Raw genomic sequence first — 17524 nt, 5'->3', positions numbered from 1 at the left:
GACCCTTTCCCTTTTGATCTTTTTTGAGTCTAGAGACTCAAGCCACTTAATCACAAACATTTTCTTAAGAGATGTTAGTGAGCTTGAGATGCTTTGTAATTTGATGAAATTGATGGTGAATCATGTGGCTCTTGATCGCACAAGCTTCTTTTTGTTGGTATGCTATCTCACAAGTTTAACCATCCAAGGGTGGTTGTTGATGTATTTTTTGATGTTTCTCACCACTTCCACCTTGGTTTTCGCCTATCCAACTTTGCCCATAAATTCAAGTAGAAGACCACTTCAATGGGTGACAAAAAATGGTTGGTTGCCTCTTAGAAAATCTCCCTCTTGAAACATTGCTTGTCACAACTTTAATGATATTCTATGCACCCATTTCCATGACCTTTGCTAACATATTGCATAGATTCTCAGTATTTTCACACATTTGTCAATTTTAAGATTACCAATTGACCCCCTAAAGCCACTAGGATTGGTCAACATGTAGTTCCTGCCGTTTGCCCACCAATTAGACAAAAATGCAGCTCTTTTGTGCTAAATTATCTTTTTTGTTTTCTACTATGAGCTATAAGCATTTTTCATAGCTTCATCTAACAAATCCCCACTCAAATGTTATGTACTGAGTGCCATGAATCCTTTTCCAACAACAGTCAATGCATTAACTAATGACATGCAATATGGGTTCCTCACAACATGGAATGCTATTCTCTATAATACAAAAAATTATGGCACCTCATCCTTGCCTCACGATGCTTCTCTTGTTTCCACACAGTACCTTCAATTCAATGTTGCACACTAGATGTATAATGAGGGATAACGAATACCAATGACTGCGTTCTTTTCAAATAGAACTATCTCAAGTGGATGAGATCCTTATTTGTAGGCCAAGACAAGATCTCGCTAAATCAGTCTTTGACTTAAGAATAAATTTATCACAACAGCAATTGCCTCATCTATACTCTTCTACTCTAATTTAGTCTTATAAAAAGGAAAGACAACTTTCATCTCTTGTATAATCTTTGGTGAATTACATAGCTCCATAAATTATCGAGGGATTTGTGTTAGGTGATAGTTTGAGATGATTGATACATTCTCTCTTCCTCAAGCCACAATAAATTCCATTACCATTTTTGGCCTTTGGACTTGATGTGACATGCCTCCAAGCAAGATCCCTGGTTTTGCCACTGCTACAATTACTTGTGAATGCCATCTCTATTTGTAAGTTTGGACACCCTAGCAAAAAGGGTAAAAACAATCAAGCTTCATCTTTAAAAATGTAAACCCTAGCTTTGAAAGATGGAGAAGGAAAAATAAACAAAACATAAAAAACCCTAGAAATCCTAGAACACAACAAAAATGAAATTAAAAATAGAAAAAACCTAAATTTAAATACAAAAGAGTTATAACTTTTCAAATCTGGTCAATAAATCCATTGAATTGGTCAAAGATTTGCCAAATCAGCTGAAAATTGATGCAATGAAGTCAAATGATTCAAGGGCACAAAAGCAAATGTTGTAAATGTGAAGAAAAATCAGGGGTTTTGCAGTTTTTAAGGCTATGAAATGCTTTTCTTTGAGCCACTAGGGGACTATTCATGCAGGACATATAAATACTTGACAAGCTCTCACCCCAAAATTGCTGTTAGGTATCTATGATTCTCCATTTCCAAATCTCTATCCTATCATACAAGTGGTTGCATGGTTGGTTACCTAGACATTCCTAGGGATGCTCAAGTTAATTTCAATTTAATAGAAATAATTGTAGATGCATGACCTGGCAGTGACCTTGGTGAGTGGAAATAGATCAGTTGGCATCAAAGCATGTTTAACAAGTATGATTGAAAAGTTCTTGGGATAACATCAAAGGGAGGCATCCAATATTGAACTAGACCAAGCAAGTTGAAAAAATGCTAATGGAAGTTTATGCATGAAGACAGAGATGGAAGATCTCCAGTAGACCCCAAGGAAGAAAAGGTTACAGGCTATTGATAAGGAGGATCATTCGATCAATTTTTGTGTGTTCTCCTTTTTTGTCACATCCAAGGGAAACAGGAAAAACCAAGGATGTTTTCAGTTTTGGTCCGTATGATCATATCTTGCAGAATGGACAGTGGTACATGATAACAGACACTACCTTCTCAGTAGTTTGGCTGAGGTGCTTATATTATCACCTGGGAAGTTGATACCTTTTTTTTCGAAATAAGATCCTTGGGAATTTCATCAAACAAAATCAATACTGAGTTCAATCCAGTGAGATTGAAGACTGGTAGCAGAAGATTGATGTGCAGGAAGACATAGGTGGAAGATCCCAGATAGACCCTATGAAGAAAAGATTGAAGCCTATAAATAGGGATCCTTGAATGATTGCCAAGTATCCTCCTTTATTGTCATGTCCCAGGCTGTGAAGACTTGCGTGTTCTAGTGCCAAGAGCCTACACCATGCTGGACTTGTGTATGCATGAAGAATGAAGAATGAAGACTGCAATATCTTGCAGATAAAATTGCTTTAACATGAATCAGCAAAAGAGTCTTAAGAAAAATGATGCTATCAAAGCAAGCAACAAAATCTTGTATGGTGGCAATTTAAACTTGCAACTATCAAATTTTAGAGTAATCGAACCATCACTTAATATCCATGACAAAGCATAATCATCATACAAATGATTTGAATAATCAATGGAAGTCCACTTGAGAGAAACAACAGCAATGGCTGTAGCAGATATTCGACAATAAGTACTATCTCAACTTAAAGAGCCATTAATGGGCAAGAAGGAACCAAATATGTTTGTGTCTACATCATTTGGAAAAATCCTGTAGAATAGACAATAGTAAGTGAAACCATTCAATACCTCTTGTACAATCTGTCTGAGAGTTGGAATCAATATGAGAACTGACCATGCAGAAGCCATGGTTAAAATATCCCTAGGATTTGCATTAGAAAAGAAGACCAGTACCAAGATTGATCCTGTAAGATAGAAGTCTTATAACAGAAATGTTTGCTTGGAGGCACAGATGGACGGCCCCCATTGGACCCCAAGGAAGAACTGGCAGAATCTAGACTAGAAGCAGTGCTTGATACATTTCCAATCATAGCCTTTTATTGTTAGATCCCAGGATATGTAATAAGCTAAGTTACCAGTTTGGGTTTGGGCTTGGGCTTGGATTCAGGCATGCAAACCCGGTTCATGGGTTTGGGAAAATTTTTTTTGGCCCTTTGGGTTCGTGGGTTGGGTTCATCTGTACATGTATATACATATATATAAAAATATGTATATATATACATATTATATACAAAATTTTAAAGAAATATACAGAATTATAAAACTAAATACATTTGATAGTATGATACTTCATCATTGATCAATGCCAAATGCCAATTGATAGTTCATAATTGAATTGGAAGATGGAAGTCATGGAACAATGCAGAATGGCAGAAGAAAACCAGCAAAGGGCAATTGAAATGCCTGGGGCGAGCTTGGGATGAACCTTGGGCGAACCCGGGATGAAGCCATGGGCGAACCTGGTTCGGGTGCAGGTATCAAAACCGGTGAACATGAACCCGGACGAACTTGGTTCGGGTGTGGGGACCAAAACCGGCGAACCCAGTAACATAGGTAATAAGTGCACATGTTAGTGTGAACAGACTACACTGTAACTACTGCATCACACTTGGCAAATGCTTGAAGAATGAAAACTGTAAAAATTTGCAAACAGCCTTGCCCTTGACCATGAACCAGGGTATGACAAAGTGATGCCTCCTAAGCAAGTACATCAGACCGTCTCAAGAGCCAACATAGATCATTAGGAAAGGGACAGAGGTGTTTGGATCCATATTATTATGAAGAATTGCGTAAGAGTCAGACTCAATTGAAGAAGGTTTTCAAAGGTACTTGGACCATCACTGCTAGGAAGTAAGCAATTGTTACTTCTTTTGGCATTAGGTTATGAGAGTTAAAGTACATACGTGTTGCTTGTAGCAAACCTTGTCTGAGGCAAGGAGTTAGATTCCTGAGTTGAATGAAATCCAAGTTCAGTGAAGATCCCATAAAAGGTTCATTTTTTCACCTCCAAAAATGCATATAGTAGAATTACTTTTTAAACAAAATCTCTTTTATAAAATAAAGCACTGAATTTAATGAAACTAGGCTGTTAAAATGAGTGACTTTGTCTGTGGTTTATCTTCAAAACAAATGAATGCATTATGTATATTTGTCCAGTACAGTATCTACGTTAGTCGATCCTGCAGATTAAGACAGGTGCTAATGTTGACTTGGATTTGCAAAGTAACAATAGGGAAGCTCTGCCAAGGTAGAATATTGACGGTAATATCTCCACTAGTAAGAAAAACTGGATAGCATAAAACTTGGGCGCCTGAGCTATAGTCTCTAGTTGTACTCCTTGGATTTTGTAGATTCCTTTATATCAATACAGTTACCCTTTCGTTTAGCTTTTATGCTTTTGCACATCTGTTTCATAGGTTATAGTTTTCTTGCAATGTTCTGCGTAGTCTCATTACTTTCATTTGTCTGGTTGTTTTCTAGCTGCTTTATTTATATTATAATAAAATCTTTTTCCTATCAAAAAATATGTAAGTAGTCAATCAAATGATCATTTGCCTCGTTAGCAGCTATGCTGCTATCCGGGTAACAATTCTACACCAGATGGGGTAAATGGAATCCTAAGGCAAGGTCTACATCTCATAGAGGTAAAGAAATCCTAACTTTTATAATTGTGCAAGAAAATCAAAGTTCTGAATTGGATTAGGAAGGAAACGGGAAATTTTAGAGTACTGTTGAATGTGGCAGCATTTCCATTTTTGAAAAGGGAGTCCTAATCTGTTTTAAATCAAAGAATTGAGAAAAATATCCCATCTGTGAACACCATTGGTGAGGAAATGTTGACAGTAAAAATAATTACTACAATCATCAGAAAAAAATAGGCTAGGCCTCTTTGCATTTGAATATTGGAATGCTGGTGGTTTGGATGACATGTCAATGTTGGGATATGCTGTATTTCCAAGGCAATAGTCAAAACCCTGATAGAACTAAATTGACAAAGTGTTCACTCTGCAACTAGAGAAAGTGGATAATGAAACAACCAAACTATCTTATTGCAACTAACTGAAAACTCCTAAAACTCTCAAAATGAGGGCTACATCAATGAAGGAGCAAGACTCACAACCAAGGATCTGGAAAGGCAAAAATGTTGGAGGTTCAGAGGTTGAAAGAACATAATGGTAAGTGATCACATGTGTTGACATTATCAGGAAAACATTGGAAGGCCAAAATGGAAAGGAAACTATATCAAAAGCCCTTGAAAATCTGTAAGCAATATCAACGGACAGATCTAACTATACGGATAACCCAAGTATTCTATTTACCATATCAAGGCAAACCAAAAAGCTGATTTGCCAAAATTGGACGATAGAATGTTTGTGGTGATGTCTTGATGATTGATTCATGCATATCATGGTAAACATGTGTGGGAGGCTTGATATTTAGAAATTTCTATCAAGTAAAAAATGAATTAACAGAAATATAACATTTAATTAAAGTGCATAAAGCATAAGAGGAGATGCAAACAAATTCAGCAATATAATTAACAAAGGGTTCTTTTCCAGTGTACAAAGTATAACTACCCATTGCAGAGATCAATATTTCTGATTCCATGAGCTTCCATGCTCTACAAGATCTTTTATATGTAATAGGTGAAACCTTTGTCTCTCTACCTTCCTGAGAATGTGAAATGGGAACATGCTAAAGATGAAATGAATACAGCAAAAAAGAATGTAACTGCTGCCAATCGGTTGGTTGGATTGCAGTTGTATTTTGACACCTCCTACAGCTGATATATAAGCACCTGTTGCTCTTCCAGTGAAGTGTTAAACAATCATTGCATCAACCTGATACAGTTACACAACACTATCACTAATAAATTGCCACATCTAATAATCTACCAATAATCTACACTGTACTTGCTATAGAAATGCTGTTGCTTACAGTGATCGAAGCCACAATTTACAGCTACTCAGAACTGCAAACCTTAGGAACTACTCTCTCAGCTACCTTTTTCAAAATTTGCACTGCTGGTTCTTACTTCCCCTTGCAGTCACAACATCCACATCATCATTTTGTAGTATCACACTGTATGCTTCATTGCAACTCATACTCTGCAGTCTAAATGGACAATTTCTACTGCTGGCTCCAACACAAACAATTTTTTAAATGGTTATTCACATGGTTATTTGCTCCATCCCAACCAAAAGCAACATACAGCTAGTGGAGCTCTTCAATTATTCTAGTGCCACCCAACAACTTATTTATGCAAATAGTTGAAAGCTTTGAGCCTTCTGCTTTCTTCAGATTGTGAAATGTACACCTATTAAAAAGAAGTTATATAAAGACAAAATCTATCTAACTGCTGCAGCCAAAAGGAGTTAACTGATGTTGGTTGGTTGGATGTGCAGCTGTCATTAACAGAAACATCTTTTTCGACAACTTTCTTGCAAACTTATTTTACGTCTAAAAATCTTTCACATTGTAAATTTAATTGTGATATGGTACATTGATATCTCAGTGTCAGTCAGGAGGATCCCTGTGAGGATCCCTTTATTCACAGGTAATAAAAGAAACCAAATTTAAGAACTATGGACATTAATGAAACTATTTACAGTTGCAAAAATGAATTACATGCATGAATGATTGATATCAGTTAAGGTTAAAAGCTTAAAGATGATTAGAATAGGTGGCACCAAGAAATTTTAAATGAAAACGTTGTCTAATTAGAAGTGATACACCTTGTAATATAATCAAGACTACTCCATGCAAAATGTAAAAGCCTAAAAGGTTAAGAGAAGGGCGGCGAGCGTAGCTAGCATTCCAACTTTTTGTATGAGATCCCCTAAATAAATATATGCATACCATCCTAATTAGATAACATTGTTTCCTTTTGGTTGGTCTTCTTTTCAAGATGGTGCTACAATATAAATGATCCAAAGTAGAGTTCAAACAATTCCAACAAAACCTAACTGCTCTAACAGCACGGAGATATTTATTATCAAATTATGGTTACCCAGTGTCAATAGTTTTTAACTTCCATCTCACTTTCTGTTTGATGTATAGTCTCATTAGTTATTATATATCAGGGGTCAACCATCTAGAGACCTATAGCCTCATCGGAATACAACAATCTAGCACATTTGTCTTGATTTGTATATACATCCTATCACCCTATTATTCACAATCACCTATGTAATGTAATACTCTTACTTTATATTTGATATGTGCTGTTTAACATTTGTGTACCTCGCAGGTATGTGACAAGTGCTATTAGAGTTTGCAAATGCTCTTTCAATTGAAACCCAGATCTGTTGTTTAGTTCAATTTGTGGTTCATGATGTTTTTTTCTGCCCATGGCCTATATTTCCTTTGGCTTGTGGCCAAATTTAAAATAGGAAAAGGAAAAATTAGATAAATTAATGCACTCGCAACTCTAGTGTCTTGATTTATATGTAATATATCTGTACCCGTGTTTATTAACTCCGTACTATTGACGTGTTTTTTATGACAGTGCCTAACATAGAATAAAGTTGCCTAACGGTCACTTCACTCTCTCTTGACCAAAGTACGATTGTATGCTAAGATTGCCATGAGTTCAAACAATCGACTCCAAGGTTCCTTTTCGCAATGGACATGACTCAGTTGGCGGATGTGATTTGCTGGTGATCCAAGGGGACTTATGCACACTCGAAGAAGATTAAGCAATTCTGCAATTTTCAAGGAATTTACTTGCTAATGATTTATCAATGGGGATCTTTTTAAGGATTTTTGGGTTTTAAAATGCAGAAAATAAAATGGAAGGGGTTTAGGAAATCAATGCTAACTCTAAGAACAAGGAGACAATGATTGCTTGGGTGAAACCGAACCACACTTTGCTTCGCCAATCTTCATACAACTACACAAAGCCGGTGCAATCTTCAAAGGTTGTGCAGGATTTTTTCATATCACCAATGGACACCATCATAGAACAATATCCACCCGATGATTGAAGTTAAGTTTACACATAGAAAGGCTCAGACTGACCTTGCAAAGTTAGTAACAATCAGCTACTAACAAAAGGTATGAGCAAGGGTTTCACTGCAAACAATCTCATCAAATCCTTGTTCATCTAACAACTGAAAGCAGATCTACTCTAAGTGAAGAGAACGAGACCATGCAAGTTATAAAAATAAAACAAGAATACACCATCAAATTGAACAATGTATTAAGTTTGCTGCTTCAACAACTTATCGCAACAATCTCAAAAAGCAACCTTAATTAAGGTTTTCCCCTAAAAGATTCCCCACACATGGTGCAACAAGGTGGGAATCAACAATAAATGCCCATCATACCCATATACAATTTCAGCCTATTACAATTGGTATCCAAAATGCATTAAATGCGCCACCCTTCACTAAATTTGCCCAACATGCGTTGAATATTCCTCCATGCAAAAATCGCTCCCATCATGCCATAAATGCTCCATCATCTCCACATGCGATGGCTGCATGCAAAAGGAATCTGCCATAATGCCTTAAATGTGACGGCGGCATGCAAAAGATGCTCCATTAATTCAAAATGCATTGACCCGGCTGCCACTTGGTCAAAGTATTCCAGCAATAAATATGCCACTACGTCACTCGGTCAAAAGATCCTCGTCCAAAAATGGACAACCATTATCTCGCTCATTAATGGCATAAGCAATGAATTTGGTGATGATGGCCTCTAGTTCTCCTACGAAGACACTTGGCACACTTTCTATCCGGAAATCCATCAAAGCAATTTCTTCTTCACTCTTGGATAGAAAACTCTCTCATTCTACCACCATTTCACATGTCCTCCGCATAGTGCTAGAAAAGAAAGAAACATTCTCAAAGTGGGCCTTGAAAAATGCTCCCACAAAGAAGAATTCATGCAAATGAGTCCTTAGAACATTTACTGTCACTCCGCCCTCGTTCAGCTTCCTTGCAAACAATGTCTCAACAATGTTGAGAATTTCCTCGTGTACTCTTTTGATTGAGTCTTTCAAAGTTAAAGACTCCGTGTTGAATCTTTCAAAGGCCTCCCTTCTAGTGCAGACGACACATAACCATTGCGGGAAGTCATAAATCTCGTTCTCTTGGATCGCCTTTCATTCAATCAACGTCTACTCTGGAACTTTCATCAAGGCTTTGAGTCGTGGAATGGTCAGGTCCTGATAAATGTGAACATCTTCCCGTACACCATCCGCTACTTCCAACCGGTTCAAGAGGGCAACAAGTCTAGAATGAAGGCTAGCTAGGTCTTCAATGAATTTTTCGGCTGCGATGAAAACACCCTCCACCCATTCCTTAGAATATTGGGCAATTTTTCTAACCTTTTCAGCGGCATCAATGGATTCTTTAGGAAGAGAGGAGGGAGGAAGAAATGACGGATCCTCCCCTCTAAGTGGTTGTTTGAAACTCTTGACATACTCGCACAGGGCCTTGTTTTCACTCTTTAAGCCTTCTGCATTTTTCCTTCAGTTTCTCAATTTGTTCCTTCATAGCCAAAGAAGATCCTTCAAATTCATCTATCACCTGCATCATGGAAGCACGCCCAAAATCAGCCTCTCTAATCACATAATCATCTGACGTGATTTCATTCCTGTCCTTGGCCACTGCAGGCTCTGCTATATGCAAAGTTCTAGATCTAGACTCATCCCTTGTGACCTTGGAAAAATTCCGGGCAGCCTTCTTTTCTGCTGGTTTATCCATTCTTCTCAGAAGTTCATCCAACTCTTGTGCTGGACCCACTTTTGTGGTTCTTTTCTCAATTTGTCTCTCAGCCAATCTGGAGCAGTTGCCGATTGATCCTGAATTTCCATCTGTGCTTGCTCTTGTGAAGCTTCCTCCATTTCTCCAAGGATCGTTTCTATGAAACTATCATGGCGTGGCTCTTCTGGATGGGAGGAAATTTCTTGCCTTTGACTTCTTGGGTGAGTTGGCCTGTGTGTAGCGCTGATGCTAAGAACATCCTGTGTAAGTGTGTTATCAAGAAAATTGCCTTGTGGCGGATTCGAGTGATTTTCCTGTGTGAACATTTCCACCTCTTGCACGCTGGAAGAACTAGCTGGGGTTTGAAGTTCTTCCATCCTTTCTCTTTTCTGCTGTGGTTCTTCACGGTGGACCTCTTGTCGAACATCCAGCTGAATTTCTTGCTAAACACTTGGCTAGGCTTCTTTCCTCTTCCTCGTTCGTGACATCTTCGGAACATTCTTTTCCTTATCTTGTCCAATGCCTTCCTGTTGAATTTCACGTTCTTCTGCATGGGCCTGCGATGATCCTTCTATGGCCTCATTGTGGGAATCCAAATTTCCATTAATTGGTAGCTTAGGTGGACATTCCTTTCCTTCAGCGTCTTGACATGCTGATCAATCCAATGCCTAGTGAACTTCAGAATTGGTCTTGCCAAAATATCTAGATCGTCAACTTCAGGCTCTGACCAATCTGGAAGCTGGATAGGCTGGTCCTTTACCTTTTCAAATTTCAGTTGCACTATGTTTGGATAGGCTGGTCCTTTACCTTTTCAAATTTTGGCTGCACTATGTTTGGATCCTCTTTCACTTGATCCAGCACTTGCATTATTTCACCAATTCTAATCATGTTAAGGGGTAGTCTGGAAAACATTTTCTTCCTAACCTCAAGGTCATCCCTGGCACTAGCTCAAAATCTTGGAGGTGAAACTTATGCACAAACTTTATTCCGGCTACCTTCCGAATTTTATGATATGGATCAAAGTAAGACCTGGATGTGTAAAATGGTAATTGGTAGAATGCCAATTCTTTCGCTGCCTTTTGAGTTGCTGCCAGGTTTGGGCACAATTCCACATAATCACCCAGGACAATTGGGAATTCAACGGATAATTTTCTTTTCTTTTTCTGAATTTGGTCATATGCTATCAATTGTCTGATAAGTTCCAACAATACCAGTCTGTTTGACGGATATCTTGGCAATTTATGTGGCTGGGAGGAGAATCCTTGTGTCCTGATGTAAGTAAACTTTGGAAACTGCAGGAACACGACTCCAAACTTCTAGACCAGTGCCTTGGCTTCCGGCAACACTCTTGTATGAAGCTGATTTTGCATCAACCTAGTCAAGTACATAGTGAAAGTGTCATTCACCAATTTGAATGAACTAGTGTTGGACAGGTGTAGCTGGGGATAACATTCATGAACTTTCAACTGTGCTGGTCCACATCCCATGGGTCCATTTCCTAGCAAGCCATCAAAGCCACCCATCCTTGCGAGTGAATAAATCATGTATGAGCTCATATAATAGGATTGGGTTCTCTTTTCCTTCAGATTTTTCAGCTGCTCGTGCACATAATGGCTAATTAACCTAGCCCAATCTACTATTCTGTTGGCATTCATTGTAAATGTTATTCAATTCTCAATTCAAAATGCAAGTTATATTCTAGTTTATCTTTTCTTTTAACTATGTATTATCTATTTAATATGATAACTCTGATTATCTTCTTTTATATTGCAGGTGAGAGGAGCATTTATTGATTTCGATGTCCTTCTCACAAATGCCGATTGATATGTATATGCAAGTAGGGAGGATCAAGCAATGCCTTGACCGGTCATGTCTTTTACATTACTTGATCGCACCCTTTGACTTATCATTGTAATTACAATCGGTGTATGCTTAACAAACCGATACCAATTGGTGTATACTTAACAGCCCGATACCAATCGGTGTATATTTATCTTGCCACCCGATATCAATCGGTGTATACTTAACCCGATACCAATCGGTGTATATTTATCTTGCCACCCGATACCAATCGGTGTATACTTAACCCGATACCAATCGGTGCATGCTTCATTTGCCACCCGATACCAATCAGTGTTTATTAGTTAATCCGATAACCATTATTGCTCATTGTTTAATAGATTAACCAATATATAAACGGAATACATTGATTAGCCCGATAATAATCGGTGATCACAATTAATAAGATAACTGATATTAATCGGGATCCATACATTATAATGTAAATCGATATTAATTGGTATTCTATGCTATAGGATGATTATCGATAGTTAAGCATTGATCGAACTAAGTAGATTGAACATATACAAATGAAGAATGGTCATCAAATGAAAGATCAATAGCTTGAAGTTTTTCATCATAATTTATCGATAGGACAAATGATTGAATGAGAGACTTCATTTATCTCTCACTCAATCATTTATCTTACCGAAGCTATCATGCATTAACATTCATGACCTGACCAACATAGAAAATCCATGTCTCAAAATTGGTGGCTTGTTGGGCCCCATAATCCTGCTTAACATCATCAACAAGTCCATATACTCTTGCTTGAAATAAAAAATATTGTGTTGCTTGGGCATCTTGGATTGAGGCCTTTGTTTTTGCATCTAGTTCTTGTTGATTACTCTAGCACATTTGTCAGGATTTGTATCATACACTGCTTCAGCTCTATCCTTAGAGTCTTGTAGGTCATGGAATGATGTGATGGGATTCCAAAGGTTTCCCCAATAGCTTCCGGAGTTAAGTTGGCCAAAAGCTTGCCACTATCTATTGAAATAGTTCTTGTCTTTGGGTTGTAGTGTTTTGTGCATTCCAAGATCAACTCCGGACATTGGATAGATGGAGGGAAACCTGTTGCTGCAACAATTCCACTTTTAACAATCTTGGTAACGATGGGTGATGGATTATGTCCGGCTGTTCCAAACATCTTGATCTGAAAAGCAGCCAAATTGAAAGTCCCTAGATTTGTATCGCTGATTTACTTCCATTTGGACACAATCTTAGACTCCAAAAGGAATCCTTTCATTACATTTTTAATCTGTGCCTGCTTGGAAATAGCCGCTACTTTGCTTGATTCTGCCATTTCTCAACGATCCAACATTTCTAAAAAGGAGTAAGAAATTCAAGTTTGACTTTGCTACTTCTCTCCAACTTTAATTCTCTCCAAATTAGCACGTGAGAAATGAATTGTGTTTGCATGTTTAAATAGAATTCTTTCACCAACCTGCTAAGTTAGCAAAAGACCAACTTTGGCAGTTTTTTTAATTATGCGTCATGCATTCCTCTTCATCATGCCATGCAAATGGAACCCGCCATCGTCATTGAGTTTCAAAATGGAATTTTCCATAAGTGCCTTAAGTTATGCATCATAACTTGGAATATTCTTTCTTTTTGTGTTGCCAACTCGCCAACTTTCCATTTTGAATTTTGGAGGGATATTTGAAAGATTTACATGAGATTTTTTTTACTATCCATCCACTTGGCGAGAAACCCTTGGAGAGAGAAAACTTCAGGAGAGAAAATTTTATCCAGGAATAATTTTCTTGAAGTTTTAAATTTGCCTTGCCTTGGAGGAGATTTCTCATCAATTTTCAACATCTCCTATTTTTTAGGGATTTTTTAGATTTTGAGTTCCGAGGTCTAGGAGAGAGAAAATCCCCTCACGATTCCAAATCCAAATCCATCATCATTTTGAAATTTAGATGATTTTTGATGCTCGAAAATGGATTTTTCAAAATTTTTCTCGAGGGGAATTTTCTTGTTCAGTTTATCCTTGATTCCTTCCTTGCCTTATTTTTTTACCTTCAATTCATCTTGGGCATGGAATTCATGTTGTGAAGGAATCTTCTTGTGGAAGGAAATTCCTTCCCTTCCTTGTTTTGGCACCTTGATGCACATTTGGGTGCTAGATTGCTACTATAGAGGAAAATTCAAGTTTTTCAATTTTCCATAGCACCTTCCATTTGGTGCACTGTCTTGACCTTGGGCGCCATTTGACCTTCACGGAGGAATTTGACTCGCTTGCTTACCTTGGCATCCCTCATTTGGCGCCTAACTCCTGACTTGGGCGTTGAATGACTAAGGTGGAGGAATTCATCATTTTGGCAACCTTCCATGACATCCTTACTTTGAAGCTCAACACCTAACTTGGGCACTAAATCACTGACTAGCGAGAAGGTGCATGCCTTGGCAACCTTCTAGCACCCCCCCAATTTGGCGTCCATCTGTGCACTTGGGCGCTAGAAGACCCACTTGTAGGAAGGTGTGTTGTTTGATGTGCCTTCTAGTACCCCCTTCCTTGAGTGCTCCAACTTCTCCTTGGGTGCCATTTCATGCACTTGCAAGAAGGTGTGATTTTGATGTGCCTTCTAGTACCCCCTTCCTTGAGTGCTCCAACTTCTCCTTGGGCGCCATTTCATGCGCTTGCAGGAAGGTGTAATTTTGATGTGCCTTCCAGTACCCCCTTCCATGAGCACTCCAACTTCTCCTTGGGCGCCATTTCATGCACTTACAGGAAGGTGTGATTTTGATGTGCCTTCTAGTACCCTCTTCCATGAGCTCTGTAGCTTTTTGTTGGGCGCCATTTCATGCACCTGCAGGAAGCCATTTCTTGCACCTGCAAGAAGGCGTTTTGTGGAGGAATTCTTCCAGCACATAAATTTGGCATCCCCATATGTATTTGGATGCAATGCTCTGGTGATGGATTTTTACTTGGTGTTTCATCCAAACTTAGCCATTCTTCGACCATTTTAAAGGTGCCACATTTGGAATTGAAGTGCTTTGAGCCAGACTTAGAAGGTTTTCAATGCTTCCCACTTCTGGAATGGGCGTCCACACTTTTCGGATTTAGAAATGTTCAAGAATGTTTCGTCTTCAACGTTTGCCTGTAAAGATCTCGCCAAAAATAGACTTTCCCAAAATAGTAAGTGTTTCAAAATGCTAGGATTGGGGCAAAATGAGACACAAAGACACTAAAAATAGAAACTTACTAAAAATGGGAACTGCTAAAAATGGTAAGTTTGATTTTTGGCAAAATTAGACCAATCCAGGAGGCAATGGAATCCCTAAAAAATAGGAACTTTCGAAAAATAAAAAGTTGCTCAGAAATTGCTCAAATTTCACTGGCGGGTTCTTTGAAGGGTCCTGATTACAATGCAACGCTTAGTTTTTCCAAAACCCTAAAGAAAAGGCCTCAAATCCAAGTCTGAAGGATGAAACCTTAAAACAGACAAAACAGACTCCAAACTTAGCCAAATTTGCCCAAATGAGCTGCAGACTTGATCAAATTGACCCCCAATTGCTTGCAAACTGAAATGATAGACGAGACTGCCACGTAAAAACCCAACAACAAAAACCAAAAGACCGAGAGGGCCTAAAAAGTTGGGGGTCCCCATTTTGAATGGGGTGATGTGTGATTAGGTCACAACATGCACCCTATCTAAAAAATGACATCCTTACCCACATGCTTATATGCTACCTGTCTGGGTGATTGACTAGTAGTGTTAACATTTTCATGGGGATATATCATATATCCATTTGTATTTCTTAATTTCCTTGGGGGGTGAATCAGGAAAATACCCTAATATCAGTCATTCCTTGGCTTATGGTCGTTCTGACTTTATTGTTCATTTTCTGTCAGTTAAACACATGGGCTGTTTAAATTTTCTTATGAGAAGCACTAAATATATTTTTTTGAAAGTAAGGTTTAGGCCTGATATTTGATTTATATTGGTCATTTTGTTGTATTCAAGAATCCTTATGTACCATCTTTGAAATGCATGCTTCTGTTTTCTCATTTGCTGAGCAACATATGACATTAAAACTACATTTATTATTTTCTACGAATCTTTTTTCTGCCTTACTGGAATTGACACATGTTTTGCTTTCACTCCAAAAGAGGGGAATATGAAAGTACGTGCAATTGATGGCTTAAGTTTTCCCAGACAAAAAAATTATATTCACCTGAAGGCTGAAACAAATGCAGGCATTTGATAGTTATAACTTATTACCAATATTTAGAGCAATTTGATATAATAGATTTTATACATATTTTTAAATATTAAATGTCAACCTAGTTAATAGGGCTTAGTAATTCCAAAATAAGCAGTGACCCGACGTCCAAGGTATTATTGTTTAATGGTGAAGTGGTCCATATTTAAATAGTGCAATCCGGGTTCAAATCTGCCACATCACAATAAGAAGATTCACCACTCGGCGGACATGCGCACGCAATTACACATTTAGGAATAGGCCCTATCGATCCCTACAATTGATCTGGGCCCAATGTTGTATTAATTAATAAAAAAAAAATAGGAGGTGAACTGCCGTGACAGCTTTTTGTGCTATTCACTCCTTTTGTTCTTTCTTGAAAGCATCACTCTGGTAAATTTAGGTGCTTAATATGAAATATATATTGTTTTTTCAAGAATATTTCATGTTTTCCTCTGTTTTTGCATGAAATTTAATTTACAAAAGAAAGAATTAAACTGTGCATGAAGTTTGGATTTTCTTACTGGAATTTTATTGGGATACCTATTAAATTAATATAAAATAGAAACCACCAATATGGGTAATGTTGGTTACTGGTTTATTATGTGTCCTAAAATTTATGTTTAGTTGCTTACATTTCAATTTGATGATTCAGGACATTGCCCTTGCAACTGTGTCCATGAGGGCAATTCCATTTGCACCAGTGATGGAGAGGATATCTCTTACAGAAGAGAATTATGGCAGTGTAAGGCGTTTCTTCATTCAAACACCTGAGGATCAAGCGTTGACCCCAGCTGCTCAACAACGCTTGATTGATGCTAATCCTCCAGAGCGGGTTTTCAAGGTCAAAGGCAGTGACCATTGCCCCTTTTTTGCAAAGCCACAATCATTGCACAAAGTGTTTTTGGAAATTGCACGGCTGGAGAAATTCTGAGAAGGGTGTTCATTGGACATGGGTATCTCAAATTATTTGTTCAATCTAGATTCTCTACTAAAGTCACAATCCCGGAGCTGTTATTTTCATCTCTCGTGAAGGCAGCATATACCATATATGGAGATGATGCGGCCAGAATTTGGAATTGCGTTTAGAGCGAATTGTTGCTTGTCTTCTGTGCTATTATTTTAATTTAATCTCATAAAGCATCACAAGAAAATTGTATTATTGTAAAATAATATTAGGTATTCTGCCTAAATTTATCATGTTTGTGCATTGATAGTAGTAAAATTTTTCATAGGAGATTTTTCCTTTTTACTTTTGTCTGTATCAATACTGCCTAATTTGGTGGGACGTTACTCTACTGTTTCCATCAATATATTATAATGGACCTCAATGGTCCTGATTTCGAAGGTTTTTCTTCATATTGAGAACAACGTTGACCAGAAGAATAATGTTAGGCAGAGGTAACTAAGTGCCTAAGACATTCTTTCAACCTTTTTGTAACTATGACTCCATGCCTTTATTGTCTGTTTCATTTTAACTGCCTGGCATGTTTCTTCCCTTCAATATAAGAAAATGAAGTTCTACTGTGGTACTTATACTGTACCCTTTCTCCTTTCTGGATGACTAAATATGCATAGAGACATCTTTTAGTAAGATTGTTTCTAATTCCAGTAAATTTTCGCTAGTGCCGATAACATAATCAAGTTTAGAATATTATTCTATGCATATTTCAAGTGAAAATTTGTCTCTGTTTGGTACTTC

The 17524-nt window shown here is 37.8% G+C and overlaps 1 protein-coding gene across 6 annotated transcripts in view; it reads left to right on the top strand.

The window, feature by feature from the left end:
- LOC131030629 (putative methylesterase 11, chloroplastic) overlaps positions 1–17169 on the top strand; it is a 56875-nt gene extending 39706 nt beyond the window's left edge. For all 6 annotated transcript variants that reach the window (XM_057961519.2, XM_057961514.2, XM_057961515.2 and 3 more), the window contains exon 7: positions 16478–17169. In XM_057961519.2, the coding sequence (XP_057817502.1) occupies positions 16478–16756 (279 nt within the window). In that variant the 3' untranslated portion in view covers positions 16757–17169. The remainder of the gene's footprint in view (positions 1–16477) is intronic.
- The last annotated feature ends 355 nt before the right edge of the window (positions 17170–17524 follow it).

Source organism: Cryptomeria japonica, chromosome 3, assembly GCF_030272615.1.
Source record: "Cryptomeria japonica chromosome 3, Sugi_1.0, whole genome shotgun sequence".
Taxonomy (NCBI): domain Eukaryota; kingdom Viridiplantae; phylum Streptophyta; class Pinopsida; order Cupressales; family Cupressaceae; genus Cryptomeria; species Cryptomeria japonica.
Note: the sequence above shows the minus strand (reverse complement) of the source record. Positions and strands in the feature narration are given on the sequence as shown.